This window comes from Tachyglossus aculeatus, chromosome 14 (assembly GCF_015852505.1).
Source record: "Tachyglossus aculeatus isolate mTacAcu1 chromosome 14, mTacAcu1.pri, whole genome shotgun sequence".
In the NCBI taxonomy this organism is placed as follows: domain Eukaryota; kingdom Metazoa; phylum Chordata; class Mammalia; order Monotremata; family Tachyglossidae; genus Tachyglossus; species Tachyglossus aculeatus.
The window spans coordinates 35,146,292-35,168,829 of NC_052079.1; the positions used below are offsets into that span (position 1 = coordinate 35,146,292).

At 43.9% G+C, this 22,538-nt stretch overlaps 2 protein-coding genes across 2 annotated transcripts in view; both read right to left on the reverse strand.

The window, feature by feature from the left end:
• Window positions 1-19,780, reverse strand: part of POC1B (POC1 centriolar protein B) — a 61,681-nt gene extending 41,901 nt beyond the window's left edge. Inside the window, exons 1-2 of the mRNA XM_038756010.1 lie at window positions 19,707-19,780; window positions 11,429-11,513 (exon numbers count right to left, since the gene is read on the reverse strand). Coding sequence (XP_038611938.1) covers window positions 11,429-11,513; window positions 19,707-19,721 — 100 coding nt within the window. The 5' untranslated portion in view covers window positions 19,722-19,780. The remainder of the gene's footprint in view (window positions 1-11,428; window positions 11,514-19,706) is intronic.
• GALNT4 (polypeptide N-acetylgalactosaminyltransferase 4) lies at window positions 9,251-11,332 on the reverse strand. Its single transcript, XM_038756009.1, has one exon. The coding sequence runs from the start codon at window positions 11,226-11,228 to the stop codon at window positions 9,522-9,524; it is 1,707 nt and encodes a 568-aa protein (XP_038611937.1). The 5' UTR covers window positions 11,229-11,332; the 3' UTR covers window positions 9,251-9,521.
• Window positions 19,781-22,538: the final 2,758 nt, after the last annotated feature.

Genomic DNA, 22,538 nt, shown 5'->3' on the forward strand with positions numbered 1-22,538 from the left:
CAATGTAATAATAATAATGATGATGGTATTTGTTAAGCACTTACCATGTGCAAAGCACTGTTCTAAGCGCTGGGGAGGTTACAAGGTGATCAGGTTGTCCCACTGGGGGCTCACAGTTTTAATCCCCATTTTACAGATGAGGTAACTGCGGCACAGAGAAGTTAAGTGACTTGCCCAGAGTCACACAGCTGACAATTGGTGGCGCCGGGGCTTGAACCCACGACCTCTGACTCCAAAGCCCGGGCTCTTTCCATTGACCCACGCTGCTTCTCTGGTAATATCATGCCTACATCTCAAATTTCCACTTTACAACTCAAAGTGCAGATTTAGCCAAGGTCTCTAGACCTGCAATCCAAATCGGAATAAATTGCACAATAAGAGATTTTTTTTAAAAAGTCATACCTCAGAAAGATACTAATTTAAGAAAAGATACACAACTATTCATCCTTTATTTTCAAATTAATGTAGATGACCACAATAGACAGTTAATGCTGTAATCTCACTGAGCTAAATTGCATAAAGAACGTTTCAAGGTAGTAGACACTGCAATTATGTAGTCTCTTCTTTCCTATCTTTCCAAATGCTGTGAAAGAGGAGAAAATTAGGAGGGTGGGGCAGATACATTTACTATCCTTTTTAATTGCTAAGAGCTGTGAAACATCAATGTCTTATTTCCTCACCCTATGCTACGCCAAACCCTCCCGTATTTAAAATAAAAGTTATTTCATTACCAATGACCTGAACGAACTGTGTCAACGTGGAATTTGCTTTCAATATTTACTTTCCAAAACACACCCAAGACAAACACCGGCACATAATTAGGAAATGCCAAAGTTCTATGTAATTTATCACCTCACTAATCCGTTTTGAGAGGTAAGGTGAAATGGAAAAATTTGAAAGCGAAGTTGACTGTGTAACTGCATTGAGAAAATTATTTTTAAACTAGTAGAGGGTGAGTTACCAAAGAAACTCGACCTTTTGAAATCCCTCTGGTGATTAAGAAAAAGGTTAACCGGCTCTAAAATGGTCCAAACCAAGGCTTTTCAGATGCACTAGGCCCTCTCTCAAGGTCTCTTCCTTCTTTCAGTCTGTGAAAAATGATGCTGTTAATCGTAACTAATTTCTGCACATCGAAAAGAGATATCGGTCTGCGATATTTAAGTGAAGCCCCATTTAGTAAGTGGTGACACATTCTCCATCTGGTAAACAGGAAAACTAGCTTCCTAATGCAATTAGGGTCTCTGAGGAAGCTGGTTTATTTGATCATGCCAACAACCTGCAGAAAACGTGCCGGAACGATCACTGTTCCCCGGGGATGGACCTTACCATTTCTTAGCACTCAGTGTCCATGTTCCAGGTCATCATAATTCCCCGTGCATTCATTATCGTTTTCTCTGAAGACAGATTTGCAGGCTTTGAGGCAAGGACCTATGAGCCCGTTGTTGGGTAGGGATTGTCTCTTATCTGTTACCGAATTGTACTTTCCAAGTCCTTAGTGCAGTGCGCTGCACACAGTAAGCACTCAATAAATACGATTGAATGAATCAATGATCTACTATACATATTCTTCAAGGCCTTATTCATTTAAGAGCATATCAGGGAAATAGTATACTGTTTTCAACCTAATGAAAATATTTGTGAGGCAAAAATGAAATAATTGTGACTTTGGAAAATAAAATCTCAATATACTATTCAATACTGGATTAGAGCTCTCCAAATATGCAGTTTTTTTTGGGGGGGGGTTATTTTTTAAAAAGGGTGGGGGCAAAAAGGAGCAGCCACACTGGCAGTCAAAAAGAGTCATTACTAGATCACGCTTCCTTATTTTTGTCTTAGCTAGCGCTGACAAACTCTATGAATCAAAACATTCCTGAGCTGCAGGACGCTGGCTTTCTGGGTCGCTTCCATCTGTTGCTTATTTCAAGAGGAAGTTGGGAATACCAGCGAACACATACTGAGGGCACGTCTCTCTCCATTCCTACCCTTCACTTCCAAAAACCCACCTAACTGGGTCTTGGGGCTCCTTTCGCTATTACCCCCAGCGCTTAGAACATAGTAAGCGCTTAACAAATACCATCATTATTATTACTTCCCACACCCGTCACAACCCAGATCCCTGGAGAATGAGAGTGTGAAGTTTTAGGTGCTTAAATGAAAGTTCTAGCTTGTGGATTATCTGTGATTCGGTTCCCCCTGACGAACGCGGATGTGGGCAGCAGCTGCCCGTATTGCATCACCAGCACGACTAGCAAAACCAGTTGGAAGGTTTTGCTGTTTAAGAGGCTGATTTCCTCCCTTTAGAACCAGTAGTTCTAGTGAATGCATGAACTCCTGCAGATGGTTTTAACAGGAACCACAGGCAAAGACACATGAATTGTACATTTTTATTATGCTTCACAGAGGAACACAATTTAAGAATAACCCATCTTATTGTAATTTTACTGAAGGCACTCTAGATATGGCACAGTGAACATGTGTTGCTCTTTCCCGCACACCTTCCCCCACCTCCTTATTAAAAAAAAATCAATTCAGCCAGCTACATACATAAAGAATTCAACTAATCATTTATGGAGTGCTTGCTGTGTGTTGAGCACCGTACTAAATGCTCAAATTCACTCACATCACTTCGAAGACATCTAATATCCCCGAGGTCTTCGAATTGAGGTCTAGTCATGTTTTGGGTGCCTTACCCTCCCACCCTCACTCATCTTTCTCCCGCAGTGAGGTGATTTGGCATGAATGACAGAGGATTGGTACAACTACAGAAAAGGCCAAAAAGGCAGACAAGAAAGAATCACCTCAAGGGTAACAAAATTCAATTTTAGCTGTGAAGTCCAAAGCAAATGCATTCAAAACCCAGCATGGCGTGCATTTACATCGAGGATATCACGTATCTGAGCAGCACTAGCCTTCTAGCCTTGAGCTAGTCTGGAGGGTTGTTTTCAAATCTCGGTTTGAGCACTCATCCGTTCTTTGACTTGGGCAGGTCACCTGGCTTCGTTCTCTTAAAATGAGGATAATAGCACCTGCCTCTCCCTAACTCCAAGGATATTCTGAGGATGAACTACGGTGTAAAATGGGATCTGGAAAATGAAAAAAGCCCAACAGATCAGAAAATCCTGATGGAAACCACTGTAGTATCTTAATGCAACAGTGGAATCTCTTGAGTAAGATGTAGAACTAGTACCTGAAGAGAGTGATTGGCTATCATACTGTCCAGGAAGAATCAAAGAGGTTGCCGGGCACACACCCTTTAGAAGCTGAGCAAGAAATGTCAGAGCACAGTGCATACCAGCCAGGTAATAGCAATAAAAGGGCACCCCTTTCAAGCCACTAATTTCAGTTCAGCCTGTGAAAAATATTTCTCGTCAGAAGGGTGGTATTTATTAAGTGCTTACTACACGTCAAACACTGCGCTCAACTCTTTGAAAAGGGACTCTCACGAGTCCCACCTAACCGAGAGGAAATCTGAGAATAGAAATGTTGTGAGGAGAGAAATCAATAAAAAAAAGGTCATTAAAAGCCTGAGGGGGGTTGGGGTTTCTGTGTGCTCCAAAATGCTAAGTAATTTGGTGAGCCACGACATCCCTTGAAGGTAAGGCAGGAACAGTGCGAAGTAGGTGCTATATAATAATAATAATAGCATTTATTAAGTGCTTACTATGTGCAAAGCACCGTTCTAAGTGCTGGGGAAGTTACAAGGTGATCAGGTTGTCCCACGGGGGGGCTCACAGTCTTAATCCCCATGTTACAGATGAGGTAACTGAGGCACAGAGAAGTGAACTGACTTGCCCGAAGTCAGCTGGCAATTGGCGGAGCCGGGATTTGAACCCATGACCTCTGACTCCAAAGCCTGGGTTCTTTCCACTGAGCCACGCTGCTATATGGCATTCTCTTCCTGGCCCAGCCGATACCCATGTTCTGTGTCTCCTGGACCTCATATTCTTGACGAGAAGCAAGTTCCTTTAGCCACAGTGGAGACTATGGGGTTATACAGTCTTGAACCTGACTCTGGTCTCCCCTTTCAGCGACACACGTTTTCAAGGATTACTAAAGTGGAAGGAAGACTGAACCTGTCAAAGAGAAACAAGCATCTGTCCTTCCCTTCTGGGCTTCTGAGCCTCTCCTCTAGCTACCCGATTAATTCCTTCATGCTGCCAACCCCAAATAAAAGGAATCTGTTAAGGCCGAGTTGCGAATCTACGCCCCTGCCAATTTGCCATAGGGAGGGAGAAAGCCAGAGCCCTTTTGTGGCATTCCTTCCTTAGCCAAATGTACCTCAGTTAATCAACGGTAATTATTGAGCGCTTCCTGTGTGTACAGCACTGGGCAAAATATGACAGAGTCGGTAGACACGGCAGATACAGTCTTTAAAGGGAAGGGGATAACGTGGGTCTAGAGGAGGCATATACAAACACAGCAAGAGCGGGTGAAATCAGGAAAAAAGGAAGAGCAAAAAATGAGCATCTAAAGCACACAGGGAGATGAGGGAGAAGGGGGTTAAGAAACAGAAAGAGGAAGAGAAGGAATAGAAGCGGAATAGTTCAAGAATAGAAAAAAATGTTTAAAAAGATGCCCTTGCCTAAGGGACCAAGTCATGATGGGGAACAGGATGGGCACTAAGGGCTCTCTCACTAGCCTCCTACTACCAGATTCGGGTCCTGCCCCAGGGCTTTGACAGTCATGGAGGCAGAAGCTCAGAGCTGGGGCAAAAATACATTTTTTTTTTAAAGTAGCCCTAGGCATGGGAGTGGAGGTGAGAGAGGCTAGGGATTTAGGAAGTGAGTTTTAACAAGAGGTGGGGAACAACGGGCAGTTTTACTCCAGGTGAGAGTAAAAACTGGCCTAGCTTTCACCTACCTGGTTAAAAGAATAGAAGAGAAGAATCACAGCAGAAGGGTGAAAACAAAGTCAGAGACCTTGATTGGCAGAACTGAAGAGGAAAGTTATCTAAAGAGGCAGAAGATTGTGATCCCCAAATGGTGAGGAGACTGTATCCGATCTCATTATCTGGTTTCTAGGCCAGTGCTTGGCTTTACACTGCCATCCTTAGAAACAGGACTTCAAGGACACAGAGAGGACTGGAGAAGAGAACAAAATACACCAACCGAGCAAAGGGAACAGGAGAGTGACAGGAGAAGGCAAGGTGATGGAAAGATTTCGAGGAAAAGGGAAAGGGGGAAGAGAGAGAGAGAAGGGTAAAGACAACGTATGTCTACTAATGCTCTGCATAAATAATCTTTCGGTCAATTGTACAACAACATCAGATTTTTCAGGGCTAGCTTTCCAGACAGCCTACGGCAGCTACTTTCCCCTTCCCTTTCCGTCCAGTTTTAAAGTGAGGCAAGTTGAAATAAAAACAGTGACATAATAAGCTTGGTACAAAAAATACTCTCTCTTCTCGTTCAAAATATTTTTCCATCCTACAAAGTTTTTTCACTACACTCTCACCAACTGGAATGAGACATCCAACGATAAAGGAAGTAGCATGGCCTAGTGGATAAAGCACAGGCCTGGGAGCCAGAGGACCTGGGTTCTAATCCCTGCTCCGCCCTTTGTCTGCTGTGTGACCTTGGGCAAGTCACTTAGCTGTGCCTCAGTTTCCTTGATGGCCAAATAATGATAGCATTTATTAAGCGCTTACAATGTGCAAAGCACTGTTCTAAGTGCTGGGGAGGTTACAAGGTGATGAGGTTGTCCCACGGGGACAATCACAGTCTTAATCCCCATTTTAAAGATGAGGGACTGAGGCCCAGAGAATTTAAGTGACTTGCCCAAAGTCACACAGCTGACAAGTGGTGGAGCTGGGATTTGAACCCATGACCTCTGACTCCAAAGCCCGTGCCCTTTCCACTGAGCCAAGCTAATGGGGATTTAATACCTGTTCTCCTTCCTACTTAGACACAGTGCTAAGCACTTAGTACAGTGCTCTGCACACAGTAAGCGCTAAATAAATACGATTGAATGAATGAAGGACAGGAACAGTATCCAGCCTATCTTTTACCTACCCCGGCGCTCAGAACGGTGCTTGACACATAGTAAGCGCTTAACAACTACCATAAAAAAAATGACACCACTATTAGTAGTCTGGATAAGGTTTCATTTTTTGTTAAACATTTGTTAAACATTCTTCCTCCTTTAGATCCAATCTAACAGACTCTAATGAGTATGACTGTCCACTAGGTTCCCTATGGATCATATTGCTCCTTTCCAAAAAACTTCTCAAGAGTAAAGTAAACCGGTATCTCGGAATATCTCAGACGTACTTTTTATATCTGCTGGCTTTTTCAACTTTTACGATGAACAATTAATGTTACGGTTATTCCAACTGAGTTACCAATCCAAGAATTGGAGACACACTTCATTCAAGAATCAATCTGCCCACTTAAATTTGATCAATAGCAACAAAATGTGCTCCGAAAAAGACAGTTCTTCAACAGCAGATAAAAATATCTGAATTAGGGGAAAAAACCAGGTGGATTTATTTTGTTTTTCCTCACACAAAAATCAGGAACGGAATTGATCCTCCTCTCATAAATACAAAAGACTTTCCGTTCACAAAGTAGATGGAATTCAATCCCTGCATTGCACTTGTCAGCATTCCAAAGGACTCTGAAAACCCACATTAAATTTTCACGAATTGCAACTCTGCCACTCGAGAAATGTATGTTTGTCAGTTTATGACAGGTCCCTATGAACCTGCTCATACGAGGGGCTCAAAATTGTAATCAATCAATGGTATCTATTGAGCGTTTCCTGTGCGCCGGGCACTGTACTGAGCACCTGGGAGAGTACCACACAACAGGGTTGGAAGACACATTCCCTACCCAGAAGGAACTTTTAATAACCCATAGGATTTACTGAGTTCCTATCGTTTGCTGAGCACTGCTCCAAGCACTCGAGCGAGTATGGTAGGAGACGCGATCCCACGTCCCCCCGGATTTCAAAATCTAGCAGAGCCAAGAAAGGGAGGAATAATGAAAATTCACAGATAATCCAAAAGCTTAAGAATTTTGTTTCAACCATACTGCCCCACCAACCCTTTTATCAAAGCTATAAATGAGCAGAAAAATCCTTGGGAGTTTCACCTTATTCTACCCTTGCAAACAATCCGCCCAATGGCCAAAAAGGCAGGGAGCAAGAGGAAACAGCAGCAAGATTCTTGGATAATCTGCAACTGATCAGTCAGACCCTAACAAAGGATCGGTTGTAGGTCAAAAATAATTTGACAGAGACAACATACAATTGAATGAATTCACCAGGTAGAAGCTGCATTTATAAGAAGTTGGCATTGTTAGCCAGTGTGCAAAAACAGACAACTATTTTTACTTCAAGAGGCAGAAAACAAAATCATCAACTGACCTTTTTCTTGTAAAGTTTTGTCAGTTTTCTCAAATCAAGATCCATATAATCTCCCTCCCCTCCCCCATTAATTAGTATTACAGTACACTTTAAATATAATTCCATGGGTTAATTTTTCAGCATTTGATTTTTCCATATGTCTATGTAAAGTAACCAGGAACAACGTTTACTCTGACTTTAGCTTTAGAATACGAGTAAAACTGGATTTGTACCTGAGTCGGTTGTTAACATTTTAAATGTTATTTTCAACCAGCTGTTACCAGTCAATTTTATTTGGGATAATAATAATAATAATGATGGCATTTGTTAAGCGCTTAATATGTGCAAAGCACTGTATAAAATTCCTTGGTCATAACCTAAAAGGTTCATTCAGGTAAAAATTTGCCCCCATTAAATAACTAACTAAAAAATGTCCATTATCACTGGTCAAAAAATGTGAGTCGAAAACACAACTAAATCCTATTCTGTCCCAAATTAAACTCACATATTTAATTGAGCTTAGCTCACAGGGGAAAAGAAAAAGGGAAAAAAGCTGAGCAGACACACACATACGCACATGCGCTCTCAGACACACACTCTTTCATTTTCATTTTCAACAGCAGCTGGCTTGTATGTTGTTCAACAACAGTGTTACCTAGGCCAGGCTGAAAAATTATTGAAAATTCCACAGTGCATGACAAATACTTCATTTTCTTAAATGATTACTCCTCCCTTTCGCTGAAGCCGGGTGGGCCTTGAAACTCACAGTCTGGAAGTAAATAAAACTGGGACAAACCTTCTCTACAACTCAACTGTGTCGACTTCAAATGACTGACCGTTACATCTTCCAATACACCTGTTCAACATCCTCATCAACAGTATTTATGGAGTGCCTGCCTGACTGCTGGGCAATGCGTTAAGCCCTCGAATATATCTAGATTAAGGAAGGGTAAGGAGAAAATTGTGCCCCTAGCAATTTAGGCACTGCGATAAAATCTACGATTTTCTTCCCCACTGAAACGCCAACCTGCATTTAAGAGCATAAGGTCTGTTCGATGTCTTGACAGGGAATTTCGAGACCCACTGACGCAAGCACTGGTACGTTCTTCAAACTACCTACCCTTTAGATTAGAAACAGAAATTCCATACAAAATATCAAAAGTGTCTTCCCGGTGATTACATTTCAGCTAGCGTCCTACGGTAATGACCTACCTAGCCATTTCGGTATTTCAGTCTACTTTACTACACTCACTTGACTTCCTTATTCGATTTAAAAGGTAAGATATAAAATGCTTAGAAAAGAAAAGAACCAGCTCAGATGATTGTATAAATGTGCTGTTCTCGAGCGGGCACTTCTCAGTAAGAGCTGAAGGATCTTAGTTCTTACATTTCAACCTTTAGGCACCTTCAGGATTTGCAGACACGTTTTTCAGACAGGGTCAGAGAAAGACACGGGTGGTGCAATCGATTACGAGGTCACACCTCTTACAAAAATAAAACCTCAGTCAGTTCATAAGGCACTTTTAAAAGGCGGCCCCGGTCCACCCACTTTCAGTGTAAAAAAGGTCACCGAGCACGGCGTTTAAAAGAGATGCTTCCGTTGAAATCCGGTCTTAAAGATCTGTCAGATGTCAGAGGGGACAAAGGGGGGGCATAAGGGTGACGGGCGGCGATGAGATGAGGAACGGCGCAGCGGCGGTGACCGGCTATGGGTGGGAGATAACCCGAGAGAGAGGGTTTGGGGGCCACGGGGCTAGTGAGTGAACTAGCCACTCCAAAGGAACCGGCTCCGCTAGCCTCTGCCCAATTATACATTTGCTGCTCCTTGGGCCATTTGCCAGCCTTCTCTCCCTTCCCGTTCTGCTCCTGGATGGGAAGGGGCGGAGGGCGGTGGGGGAGAGATGGAGGACTGGGATGTGGGAGGGGGCAGGGAGAGAGAGAGGGGACTAGGGTAAAGCGAGGCAGCAGCGGGGAAGGAGGCAAGGAAGAATGCAGAGGGTGGCAAATAGTGACCGGGCACGAATTATCCGGTCAAACGCCCATCGATCGGTTGCCGGAGTTTCAGACGACGGACCTCCTCGCCGGGAGGAGGGTCTGTAGAACAGCCGGGGCCTGTCAGTGAGGTTGCTCTGTAGTCCTCCGGGTCGCCGTCCACCCACGCGACCGCGGCGCCGCCTGGTTTACTTTTCAAACTTCCAGATCTGGTTTTTATCCGCCGAGTCACAAGTCCTCATCTCTACGTCGGCCCGACCCTCGGCGTTGCGGTAGGCACTGAGGCACAGTCCCGAATGGGGATGATAGATAGTTCCGTCCTCTTTAAAACGCCAGACGATGTTTTCCGGGACCGAGGACCCGTCCGTGGGACAGGCCTGCATCCCGACGAAAGTCTTCTGCCGGGGGACCTCCGCGCACAGTTCGGTCACGGAATTGAAGCGGATCTCTCCGCGGGACGTGTACTCGAAGAACTGGTTGCCTCCTTGCCCGTGGCACCCGAACAGGGACAGGTGAGCTCCGGTGGGATTGCGCTCGGGGGAATTGTAGTCTAGGCATTCGGACGCTATCCCCAGGCTGCGGATGGCTCCGTGCCAGCCGGGCCGATCCTCCGGGACGTGGAGATTGGGGAAGACGTTGCTGAGGTACCACTGGAAGCTCTTGCAGCTCAGCTTCTCCCGCAGCAGCTTCCTTTCGGACAGATCCCCGTAGGTCTCCTTCCTGGCCGGCGGGTTTCGGTTATAGAAGTGCTCTTTGTAGCCGTCCATCCACACCTCGGCCGCCCGGGCGGTGTTCCGTAGGAAGCTGGGCCTGGCGTACGGGGCCCGCTTCGGAAACACGTGCCCCACGTGGGAGCAGGGGTGGATCTCCAGCGTGCCGCCGCACTGCCACACCCGGAAGGACAGCTCCAGGTTCTCGCCCCCCCACACCTCCATCCCCATGTCGTAGGTCCCGAGGTACTCGAAGTACTTCTTGCTGACGGCGAACAACCCGCCGGCCATGGTCGGGGACCGGATGGGGTCGGTCCTGGACCCCCGCCTCCGGCGCTCCCGCTCGGGGACGGCCTGCCACTGGAAGGTTAAGCGCCAGTCGAAGCCCCCGATCATGGGCTCCCCGGTCTGCATGTAGAACTCGAAGGTGTTCCAGTCGATGGTGTCGATGACGGGGCAGACGACGGCCGTCTCGTTCTGGCCGATCCGCTCCAGGAGCGGTTCCAGCCAGCCGGCGTTGCACTCGCAGTGGCAGTCCAGGAAGGTGAGCACCTCGCCGGTGGCGAAGGTGGCGCCGATCAGGCGGGCCCGGACCAGCCCCTCCCGCCTGCGGGTCCGGATCAGCCGGACCCTCCGCAGGCCGCTGACGTACCGCTCCAGCTCGGCCTTCAGGTAGGCCTCCTCGCTCAGGTCGTCCACCAGGATGACCTCCCTCAGCAGGACGGCCGGGGCCGTCTCCAGCACGCTGTGGACCGTCCGCAGCAGCGTCGACCAGGCCTCGTTGTAGAAGGCGATGACCACCGAGGTGGTGGGCAGCCGCCGGTAGTCGTAGGCCTTGGCCTTGCACTCGGGCATCCGGCCGTCCCGGATGTGGCGGTGCAGGGAGATCCGGTCGCTCAGGTGGATGTTGATGGCGTACTTCTCCACGAGGGCTTCGGCCCGCTTCTTCTGGTCGCCCCGCGGCTGGAGGCGGCTGGCCGTGCCCCACTCGCCCAGGGCCTGGGGGTCGGGGGGGGCCTTCTGGTAGAGCGGCCGGGCCGGATCCCGGGCGGGTTCCCGGGGCCGACGCTGGGTCCGGTCCTGGGCCTGGGCGGCGGGCCCGGCCCTCTGGACCAGCACGTAGGCCGCTGCCAGCAGCAGGAGGGCGAGTGGCAAGCAGCCCCTGCCCGGCCGGGCCCACCTCATCTTCCTGGCCGACGTGGCGATGGCATGGACGAGGGGCCCCCTGGGCACTTCTTCTTCAGGGAGGCCCGGGGACCGACTCCTCCTGCCCCTCTCTCTGAGCGCTTCCTCCTCCCGACAACTTTGCCCCCGCCCTCTCTCCCGGACACACACACCGACACACAAACACAACGGACACACAAGCTCCGCCCCCGGACACTCACCGAGCTGCTTGGTGTCCGGGCTGAAGTCCAGGCTGCAGACGGCCGCGCTGTGTCCTTTCAGGTGCCGCCCCAACGCGGGGTCCTCCTGGTACACACACACACACAAAAAAAGCAACAACAACAGTCTTGAGCCTCGCCCGAGCGCTTAGTACAGTGCTCTGCACAATCCGGACGATTGATTTGAACGAAGGAACCAATTCCCTCCCTTCTTCGTTCGTTCATTCATTCAGTCGTGGGCTGGTGTGCTGAGCACTGTACTAAGCGCTTGGGAAGTACAAGTTGGCAACATATAGAGGCGGCCCCTACCCAACAGCGGGCTCACATTCATTCATTCATTCAATCGTATTTATTGAGCGCTCGCGGTGTGCTGAGCACTGTACTAAGCGCTTGGGAAGTACAAGTTGGCAACATACAGAGACGGCCCCCACCCAACAGCGGGCTCACATTCATTCCTTCATTCATTCAATCACTGTGTGTAGAGCACTGTACTAAGCGCTTGGGAAGTACAAGTTGGCAACATATTTCATTCATTCATTCAATCGTATTTACTGAGCGCTCACGGTGTGCAGAGCACTGCACTAAGCGCTTGGGAAGTACAAGTTGGCAACATATTTCATTCATTCATTCAATCGTATTTATTGAGAGCTTTCTGTGTGCAGAGCACTGTACTAAGCGCTTGGGAAGTACAAGTTGGCAACATATTTCATTCATTCAATCGTATTTATTGAGCGCTCACGGTGTGCAGAGCACTGCACTAAGCGCTTGGGAAGTACAAGTTGGCAACATATTTCATTCATTCATTCAATCGTATTTATTGAGCGCTCACGGTGTGCAGAGCACTGCACTAAGCGCTTGGGAAGTACAAGTTGGCAACATATTTCATTCATTCAATCGTATTTATTGAGCGCTCACTGTGTGCAGAGCACTGGACTAAGCGCTTGGGAAGTACAAGTTGGCAACATATTTCATTTATTCATTCATTCAATCGTATTTATTGAGAGCTTTCTGTGTGCAGAGCACTGTACTAAGCGCTTGGGAAGTACAAGTTGGCAACGTATTTCATTCATTCAATCGTATTTATTGAGCGCTTACTGCGTGCAGAGCACTGGACTAAGCGCTTGGGAAGTACAAATTGGCAACGTATTTCATTCATTCATTCATTCAATCGTATTTATTGAGCGCTCACTATGTGCACAGCACTGTACTAAGCGCTTGGGAAGTACAATCAATCAATCAATTGTATTAATTTGAGCGCTTACTGTGTGCAGAGCACTGGACTAAGCGCTTGGGAAGTACAAGTTGGCAACATATAGAGACGGTCCCTACCCGACAGTGGGCTCACAGTCTAGAAGGGGAGACAGACGACAAAACACAATATATTAACAAAATAAACTAAATACAATATGCACAAGTAAAATAAATAGAGTAATAAATCTGTACAAACATAAATACATATATACAGGAGCTGTGGGGAGGGGACGGAGGTAAGGCGAGGGGGATGGGGAGTCTAGTCACAGTCGAGAAGTAGGAACCAGACAACAAAACAAAACTTAGTAACAAAGTAAAATATATAGAATAAATACGTACAAGTAAAATAAATAAAACAGAGTAATAAATATGTACATACATATATACATATATACAGGTGCTGTGGGGAGGGGAAGGAGGTAAGGCCGGGGGGGATGGGGAGTCTAGTCACAGTCGAGAAGGGGGAGACAGTCAACAAAACAAAACATATTAACAAAATAAAAATAAATTGAAGAAATATGCACAGGTAAAATAAATTAATAGAGTAATAAATATGTACAAACACATATACAGGTGCTGTGGGGAGGGGAAGGAGGTAAGGCGGGGGGGATGGGGAGTCCAGTCACAGTCTAGAAGGGGGAGACAGACAACAAAACATATTGACAAAATAAAATGAATAGAATAAATACGTACAAGCAAAATAAATAAGTAAATAAATAAATAAATAAATAAATGGAGTAATAAATATGTACAAACATATATACAGGTGCTGTGGGGAGGGGAAGGAGGTAAGGCCGGGGGGATGGGGAGTCTAGTCACAGTCTAGAAGGGGGAGACAGACAACAAAACAAAACGTATTAAACAAAATAAAATAAATAGAATAGATATGTACAAGTAAAATAGAGTAATAAATATGTACAAACACATATACAGGTGCTGTGGGGAGGGGAAGGAGGTAAGGGGAGGGGAAGGAGGTAAGGCGAGGGGGATGGGGAGTCTAGTCACAGTCGAGAAGGGGGAGACAAGACAACAAAACAAAACGTATTAAACAAAATAAAATAAATAGAATATGTACGAGTAAAATAAATAGAGTAATAAATATGTACAAACATATATACATGTATACAGGTGCTGTGGGGAGGGGAAGGAGGTAAAGCGAGGGGGATGGGGAGTCTAGTCACAGTCGAGAAGGGGGAGACAGTCAACAAAACAAAACGTATTAACAAAATAAAATAAATAGAATAAATATGCGCAAGTAAAATTAATAAATAGAGTAATAAATATGTACAAACATATAAACATATATACAGGTGCTGTGGGGAGGGGAAGGAGGTAAGGTGGGGGGGATGGGGAGTCTAGTCACAGTCTAGAAGGGGGAGACGGAGAACTAAACAAAACGTATTAACAAAATAAAATAGAATAAGTATGCACAAGTAAAATTAATAAATAGAGTAATAAATATGTACAAACATATATACATATATACAGGTGCTGTGGGGAGGGGAAGGAGGTAAGGCGGGGGATGGGGAGTCTAGTCACAGTCTAGAAGGGGGAGAGACAACAAAACATATTAACAAAATAAAATAGAATAAATATGTACAAGTAAAATAAATAAGTAGAGTAACAAATCTGTACAAACATATATCCATATATACAGGTGCTGTGGGGAGGGGAAGGAGGTAAGGCTTGGGGGGGATGGGGAGTCTAGTCACAGTCTAGAAGGGGGAGACAGACAACAAAACAAAACGTCTTAACAAAATAAAATAAATCGAATAGTAAATATGTACAAGTCGTTCAGTCCCTCCCCTTTCTCCAGCGCTCACTGTGTGCGAAACGCTTGGTCCCGACTGCCCTCCCTCCACACATCCAAGTTAGCTCTCTTCCTCCCTTCAAGGCCCTACTGAGAGCTCACCTCCTCCAGGAGGCCTTCCCACACTCAGCCCCCTTTTTCCTCTCCTCCTCCCCATCCTCCTTCCCCTCCCCACAGCACTTGTAGAATAATAACAATAACAACAATAATGGCATTTATTAAGCGCTTACTATGGGCAAAACACCGCTCTAAGCGCTGGGGAGGTTATAAGGTGATCAGGTTGTCCCACGGGGGGCTCACAGTCTTCATCCCCATTTTAATAATAATAATAATAACAATAATGGCATTTATTAAGTGCTATGTGCAAAGCACCGTTCTAAGCGCAGGGGAGGTTACAAGGGGATCAGGTTGTCCCACGGGGGGCTCACAGTCTTCATCCCCATTTTAATAATAATAATAATAATAATAATAATGATGGCATTTATTAAGCACTTACTATGTGTAAAGCACTGCTCTAAGCGCTGGGGAGGTTACAAGGGGATGAGGTTGTCCCACGGGGGGCTCACAGTTTTCATCCCCATCCCGATTTTATCCCCATTTTATTATTATTATTATTAATTATTATTATTATTATTAATAGCATTTATTAAGCGCTTACCATGTGCAAAGCACCGCTCTAAGCGCTGGGGAGGTTACAAGGGGATCAGATTGTCCCAAGGGGGGCTCACAGTCTTCATCCCCATTTAAATAATAATAATAATAATAATAATAATAATAATGGCATTTATTAAGTGCTTACTATGTGTAAAGCACTGATCTAAGCGCTGGGGAGGATACAAGGGGATCAGGTTGTCCCACGGGGGGCTCACAGTCTTCATCCCCATTTTATTAACAATAATTATAATAATGGCATTTATTAAGTGCTTACTATGTGTAAAGCACTGATCTAAGCGCTGGGGAGGATACAAGGGGATCAGGTTGTCCCACGGGGGGCTCACAGTCTTCATCCCCATTTTATTAACAATAATTATAATAATGGCATTTATTAAACGCTTACTATGTGCAAAGCACCGCTCTGAGCGCAGGGGAGGTTACAAGGGGATCAGGTTGTCCCACGGGGGGCTCACAGTCTTCATCCCCATTTTAATAATAATAATATTAACAATAATGGCATTTATTAAGCGCTTACTATGTGCAAAGCACCGCTCTAAGCGCTGGGGAGGTTACAAGGTGATCAGGTTGCCCCAAGGGGGGCTCACAGTCTTCATCCCCATTTTAATAATAATAATAATAATGATGGCATTTATTAAGCACTTACTATGTGTAAAGCACTGATCTAAGCGCTGGGGAGGATACAAGGGGATCAGGTTGTCCCACGGGGGGCTCACAGCCTTCACCCCCATTTTATTAATAACAATAATAATAATAATAATGGCATTTATTAAGTGCTTACTATGTGCAAAGCACCGTTCTAAGCGCTGGGGAGGTTACAAGGGGATCAGGTTGTCCCACGGGGGGCTCACGGTCTTCCATCCCCATTTTAATAATAATAATGATAATAATGACATTTATTAAGCGCTTACTATGTGCAAAGCCCCGTTCTAAGCGCTGGGGAGGTTACAAGGGGGTCGGGTTGCCCCACGTGGGGCTCCCAGTCTTCATCCCCATTTTCCAGATGAGGTCACTGAGGCCCAGAGAAGGGAAGTGACTTGCCCAAAGTCACACAGCTGACGAGTGGGGGAGTCGGGATTTGAACCCACGACCTCTGATTCCCAAGCCCAGGCTCTTTCCCCTGAGCCACTGTACTTCCATCAGCCACACACCCTCCAAACTAGCTCTCTTCCTCCCTTCAAAGCCCTACTGAGAGCTCACCTCCTCCAGGAGGCCTTCCCACGCTCAGCCCCCTTATTCCTCTCCTCCTCCCCATCCCCCTCCCCACAGCACTTGTATCTATATTCGTACAGATTTAGTGTCAGCTGTGTGACTCTGGGCTAGTCACTTCACTTCTCTGGGCCTCAGTTACCTCATCTGGAAAATGGGGATTAAAACTGTGAGCCCCGTGTGGGACAACCTGATCAACTTGTATCCTCCCCAGCGCTTAGAATGGTGCTTTGCACATAGTAAGATCTTGATAAATGGAAGTCAGAGGTCATGGTTTCAAATCCCTGTTCCACCGCTTGCCAGCTGTATTATAATAATAATAATAATAACATGTATTAAGCACTTACTATGTGCAGAGCACTGTTCTAAGCGCTGGGGGGATACAAGGTGATCAAGCTGTCCCACGTGGCGCTCACAGTCTTAATCCCCATTTTCCAGATGAGGTAACTGAGGCTCAGAGAAGTTAAGTGACTTGCCCAAGGTCACACAGCAGACACGTGGTGGAGTCGGCATTCGAACCCATGACCTCTGACTCCAAAGCCCGGGCTCTTGCCACTGAGCCACGCTGCTTCCCAGCTGTATGACTCTGGGCAAGTCATTTCACTTCTCTGTGCCTCAGTGACCTCATCTGTAAAATGGGGATGAAGACTGTGAGCCCCCCGTGGGACAGCCTGATCACCTTGTAACCTCCCCAGCGCTTAGAACGGTGTTTTGCACATAGTAAGCGCTTAATAAATGCCATCATTATTATTATTGTCTGAGCCTCACTGACCTCATCTGTAAAATGGGGATGAAGACTGTGAGCCCCCCGTGGGACAACCTGATCACCTTGTATCCCCCCAGCGCTTAGAACAGTGCTTTGCACATAGTAAGCACTTAACAAATGCCATCATTATTATTATTATTATTGCAGAAAGTAAACGCTTAACAAATACCATTACTATTGTTTCACAGAGCAAGTGCTTAACAAATACCATGATCATTATTATCATTATTTCCCAGAGCAAGCGCTTAACTTACTATCATTACTATTATGATATTATTGCACAAAATAATCGCTTAACAAATACCATGATTGTTTCACAGAGCAAGTGCTTAACAAATACCATGATTATTATTATTATTATTATTATTATTATTATTTCACAGAGCAAGCGCTTATATTACTATTATTATATTATTGCAGAAAGTAAACGCTTAACAAATACCACGATTATTGTTTCACAGAGCAAGTGCTTAACAAATACCGTGATTATTATTATTATTTCCCAGAGCAAGCGCTTAACTTACTATCGTTACTATTATATTATTGCACAAAGTAATCGCTTAACAAATACCATGATTGTTTCACAGAGCAAGTGCTTAATACCATGATTATTATTATTATTATTTCCCAGAGCAAGAGCTTAACTTACTATCATTACTATTATGATATTATTGCACAAAGTAATTGCTTAACAAATACCACGATTATTGTTTCACAGAGCAATTGCTTAACAAATACCGTGATTATTATTATTATTTCCCAGAGCAAGCGCTTAACTTACTATCATTACTATTATGATATTATTGCACAAAGTAATCGCTTAACAAATACCATGATTATTGTTTCACAGAGCAAGTGCTTAACAAATACCATGATTACTATTATTTCACAGAGCAAGTGCTTAATTTACTATCATTGCTATTATTATATTATTGCACAAAGTAAACTATTAACAAATACCATGATTATTGTTTCACAGAGCAATTGCTTAACAAATACCGTGATTATTATTATTATTTCCCAGAGCAAGCGCTTAACTTACTATCATTACTATTATGATATTATTGCACAAAGTAATCGCTTAACAAATACCATGATTATTGTTTCACAGAGCAAGTGCTTAACAAATACCGTGATTACTATTATTTCACAGAGCAAGTGCTTAATTTACTATCATTGCTATTATTATATTATTGCACAAAGTAAACTATTAACAAATACCATGATTATTGTTTCACAGAGCAATTGCTTAACAAATACCATGATTATTATTATTATTTCCCAGAGCAAGCGCTTAACTTACTATCATTACTATTATGATATTATTGCACAAAGTAATCGCTTAACAAATACCATGATTATTGTTTCACAGAGCAAGTGCTTAACAAATACCATGATTACTATTATTTCACAGAGCAAGTGCTTAATTTACTATCATTACCATTATTATATTATTGCACAAAGTAAACGCTTAACAAATACCATGATTATTGTTTCACAGAGCAATTGCTTAACAAATACCATGATTATTATTATTATTATTATTTCCCAGAGCAAGCGCTTAACTTACTATCATTACTATTATTATATTATTGCACAAAGTAAACTATTAGCAAATACCATGATTATTGTTTCACAGAGCAAGTGCTTAACAAATACCATGATTATTATTATTTCACAGAGCAAGTGCTTAATTTACTATCATTACTAGTATTATATTATTGCACAAAGTAAACTATTAACAAATACATGATTATTGTTTCACAGAGCAATTGCTTAACAAATACCATGATTATTATTATTTCCCAGAGCAAGCGCTTAACTTACTATCATTACTATTATGATATTATTGAACAAAGTAAACGCTTAACAAATACCATGATTATTGTTTCACAGAGCAAGTGCTTAACAAATACCATGATTATTATTATTTCACAGAGCAAGTGCTTAATTTACTATCATTACCATTATTATATTATTGCACAAAGTAAACTATTAACAAATACCATGATTATTGTTTCACAGAGCAAGTGCTTAACAATTATTATTATTATTATTATTATTATTATTTCCCAGGGCAAGCGCTTAACTTACTATCATTATTATTATGATATTATTGCACAAAGTAAACGCTTAACAAATACCATGATTATTGTTTCACAGAGCAAGTGCTTAACAAATACCATTATTATTATTATTATTATTTCCCATAGCAAGTACTTAACTTATTATATTATTGCACAAAGTAAACGCTTAACAAATATTATTATTATTATTATTATTATTATGGAGAGAAGGCCGCCCTGCGCTGCCCCTCCTGGGCTGCAGTGTCGCGGCCGTCCGGGAGAGGGCGCCCCCACCTCCACCCCGAGCCCCGACGGGGCGCCCGCCGCGTCGCCATGGCAACGCCCCGACGGGTGACGTCGAGTTAGGGCCTGAATCCACCCCGGTTGGGGATTCCAAGGGGGTAAAACGATTCCATTCTGGGTGAATCGCAGCGGTGCAGGATGAGGGCCTAGGCACGCGTACGAACAGAAACACACAGCCCGCGGACAGGCCCTCCCCATCCTTACCGGGGCGGTAGCCATGGGCGACGGCTCTTTCCCGGGCCTCGACGGGCGGCCCAATCAAACGGCCCGCGCTCCAGGCACGACCGGAAGAGCCCCGAGCACACCCGGAAGTGGCGCCGCCGCCCTCGTAACCCTTGGCGACGATCGATTCCATCGGCGCTCTGTTAAAGCCACAGCCGCGCGCCCCGCCCCCTAGAGGGGAGGGGGGAAACGAACACTACGGGTCGCGGGATGGTCAATCTTCTCCGCCTGCGACCGGGGAAAAAAAAGGGAGGGGAGGGGCAGCGTGGCTCAAGCGGGAAAGAGCCCGGGCTTTGGAGTTAGAGGTTGCGGGTTCGAATCCGGCCTCCTCCACTTAATAATAATAATCATAATTATTATATTGTTGTATATATGATTGTATTATTATAATATAATACTTATATTATTAATATATTATAATATAATTATATAATGTAATAATTATAATATGTTATATATTGTGTCTATTATATTGTTATATTGTAATAATGATGGCATTTATTAAACGCTTACTATGTGCTAATAATAATAACGGCATTTGTTAAGCGCTTACTATGTGCAAAGCACTGTTCTAAGCGCTGGGCATGTTACAAGGTGATCAGGTTGTGTCTATTATATTGTTATATTATAATAATGATGGTATTTATTAAGTGCTATGTGCATCAAGGAAATGTGTCTATTATATTATGTTGTAATGATGATGGCATTTATTAAGCGCTTACTATGTGCTAATAATAATAATAATAACGGCATTTGTTAAGTGCTTACTATGTGCAGAGCACTGTTGTAAGCGCTGGGAGGTTACAAGGTGATCAGTTTGTGGGTCTATTATATTGTTATATTATAATAATGATGGTATTTATTAAGCGCTATGTCCATCAAGGGAATGTGTCTATTATATTGTTATATTGTAATAATAATGATGGCATTTATTAAACGCTTACTATGTGCTAATAATAATAATAACGGCATTTGTTAAGCGCTTACTATGTGCAAAGCACTGTTCTAAGCGCTGGGGAGGTTACAAGGTGATCAGGTTGTGGGTCTATTATATTGTTATAATAATGATGGTATTTATTAAGCGCTTACTATGTGCATCAAGGGAATGTGTCTATTATATTGTTATATTGTAATAATAATGATGGCATTTATTAAGCGCTTACTATGTGCTAATAATAATAATAATAACGGCATTTGTTAAGTGCTTACTATGTGCAGAGCACTGTTGTAAGCGCTGGGAGGTTACAAGGTGATCAGTTTGTGGGTCTATTATATTGTTATATTATAATAATGATGGTATTTATTAAGCGCTATGTGCATCAAGGGAATGTGTCTATTATATTGTTATATTGTAATACTAATGATGGCATTTATTAAGCGCTTACTATGTGCTAATAATAATAATAATAATAATAATGGCATTTGTTAAGCGCTTACTCTGTGCAGAGCACTGTTGTAAGTGCTGGGGAGGTTACAAGGTGATCAGGTTGTGGGTCTATTATAGTGTTATATTGTAATAATGATGGTATTTATTAAGCACTTCTCTACTTACTACGTGCCAGGCCCAGAGCAGCGTGGCTCAGTGGGTAGAGCCCGGGTTTGGGAGTCAGAGGTCGTGGGTTCCAATCCCACCTCTGCCACTTGTCAACTGTGTGATGGTGGGTGAGTCACTTTGCTCCTCTGTGCCTCAGTCACCTCATCTGTAAAATGGGGATGAAGACTGGGAGCCCCACGGAGGACTACCTGATTACCTCGTATCTACCCCAGTGCTTAGAACAGTGCTTGGCACATAGTAAGTGCTTAACAAATACCATTACCATCATCAATCATATTTAGTGAGCGCTTACTGTGTGCAGAGCACTGGACTAAGCGCTTGGGAAGTCCAAGTTGGCAACATATAGAGACGGTCCCTACCCAACAGCGGGCTCACAGTCTAAAAGGGGGAGACGGACAACAAAACCAAACATACTAACAAAATAAAATAAATCGAATAATGCCATCCAACCCCCCACCACAATACAAGCTGCCCCCTCGTTGCAGCGCTGCGACTGCATCCTCTAGCCCGTATGTGCGTGACTCCCGTGTATATATATACATATATATGTATATATGGTTGTACATATTTATTACTCTATTTATTTTACTTGTACATATCTATCCTATTTATTTTATTTTGTTGGTATGTTTGGTTTTGTTCTGTCTCACCCTTTTAGACTGTGAGCCCACTGTTGGGTAGGGACTGTCTCTATGTGTTGCCAATTTGTACTTCCCAAGCGCTTAGGACAGTGCTCTGCACATAGTAAGCGCTCAATAAATACGATTGAGGATGATGATGATGATGAAAGCCAACTGGGACTCGCACGCCTGCGTGGCTTTCAGAAAAGAGACTGTTGTTTCCAGAGAACTCAATGGCCTGTGGTAACGTGATCCATCATGAGATCCTGCAGGAGACTGACATTTTCCCCATGTAAATCCTGCACTTTGCAATGTAAGAGCAATCACTTTTATGAACAAAATCTTTCCAATCCACCATTTCAAACCCTTGTCTTGCCATGTCATAGTCAAAACATCTGTCCATTAGAGCCAATGAAAAAGTGTGCTAAATCATTATTATGATTATTATTATTAACAGACATGTTCCCTGCCCGTAAGGAGCTTATATATAAGACAACATCAGATATTGCAAGGAGAAGAGGTCCCTGACGAGGTTCTGGACCCCGACATTTTATTTTGTTAGTATGTTTGGTTTTGTTCTCTGTCTCCCCCTGTTCGACTGTGAGCCCATTGTTGGGTAGGGACTGTCTCTATATGTTG

What these genes read in the sequence shown, in the direction of transcription:
- GALNT4 (XM_038756009.1), bottom strand. Translation starts at nt 11,228, where the DNA reads ATGAGGTGGGCCCGGCCGGGCAGGGGCTGCTTGCCACTCGCCCTCCTG.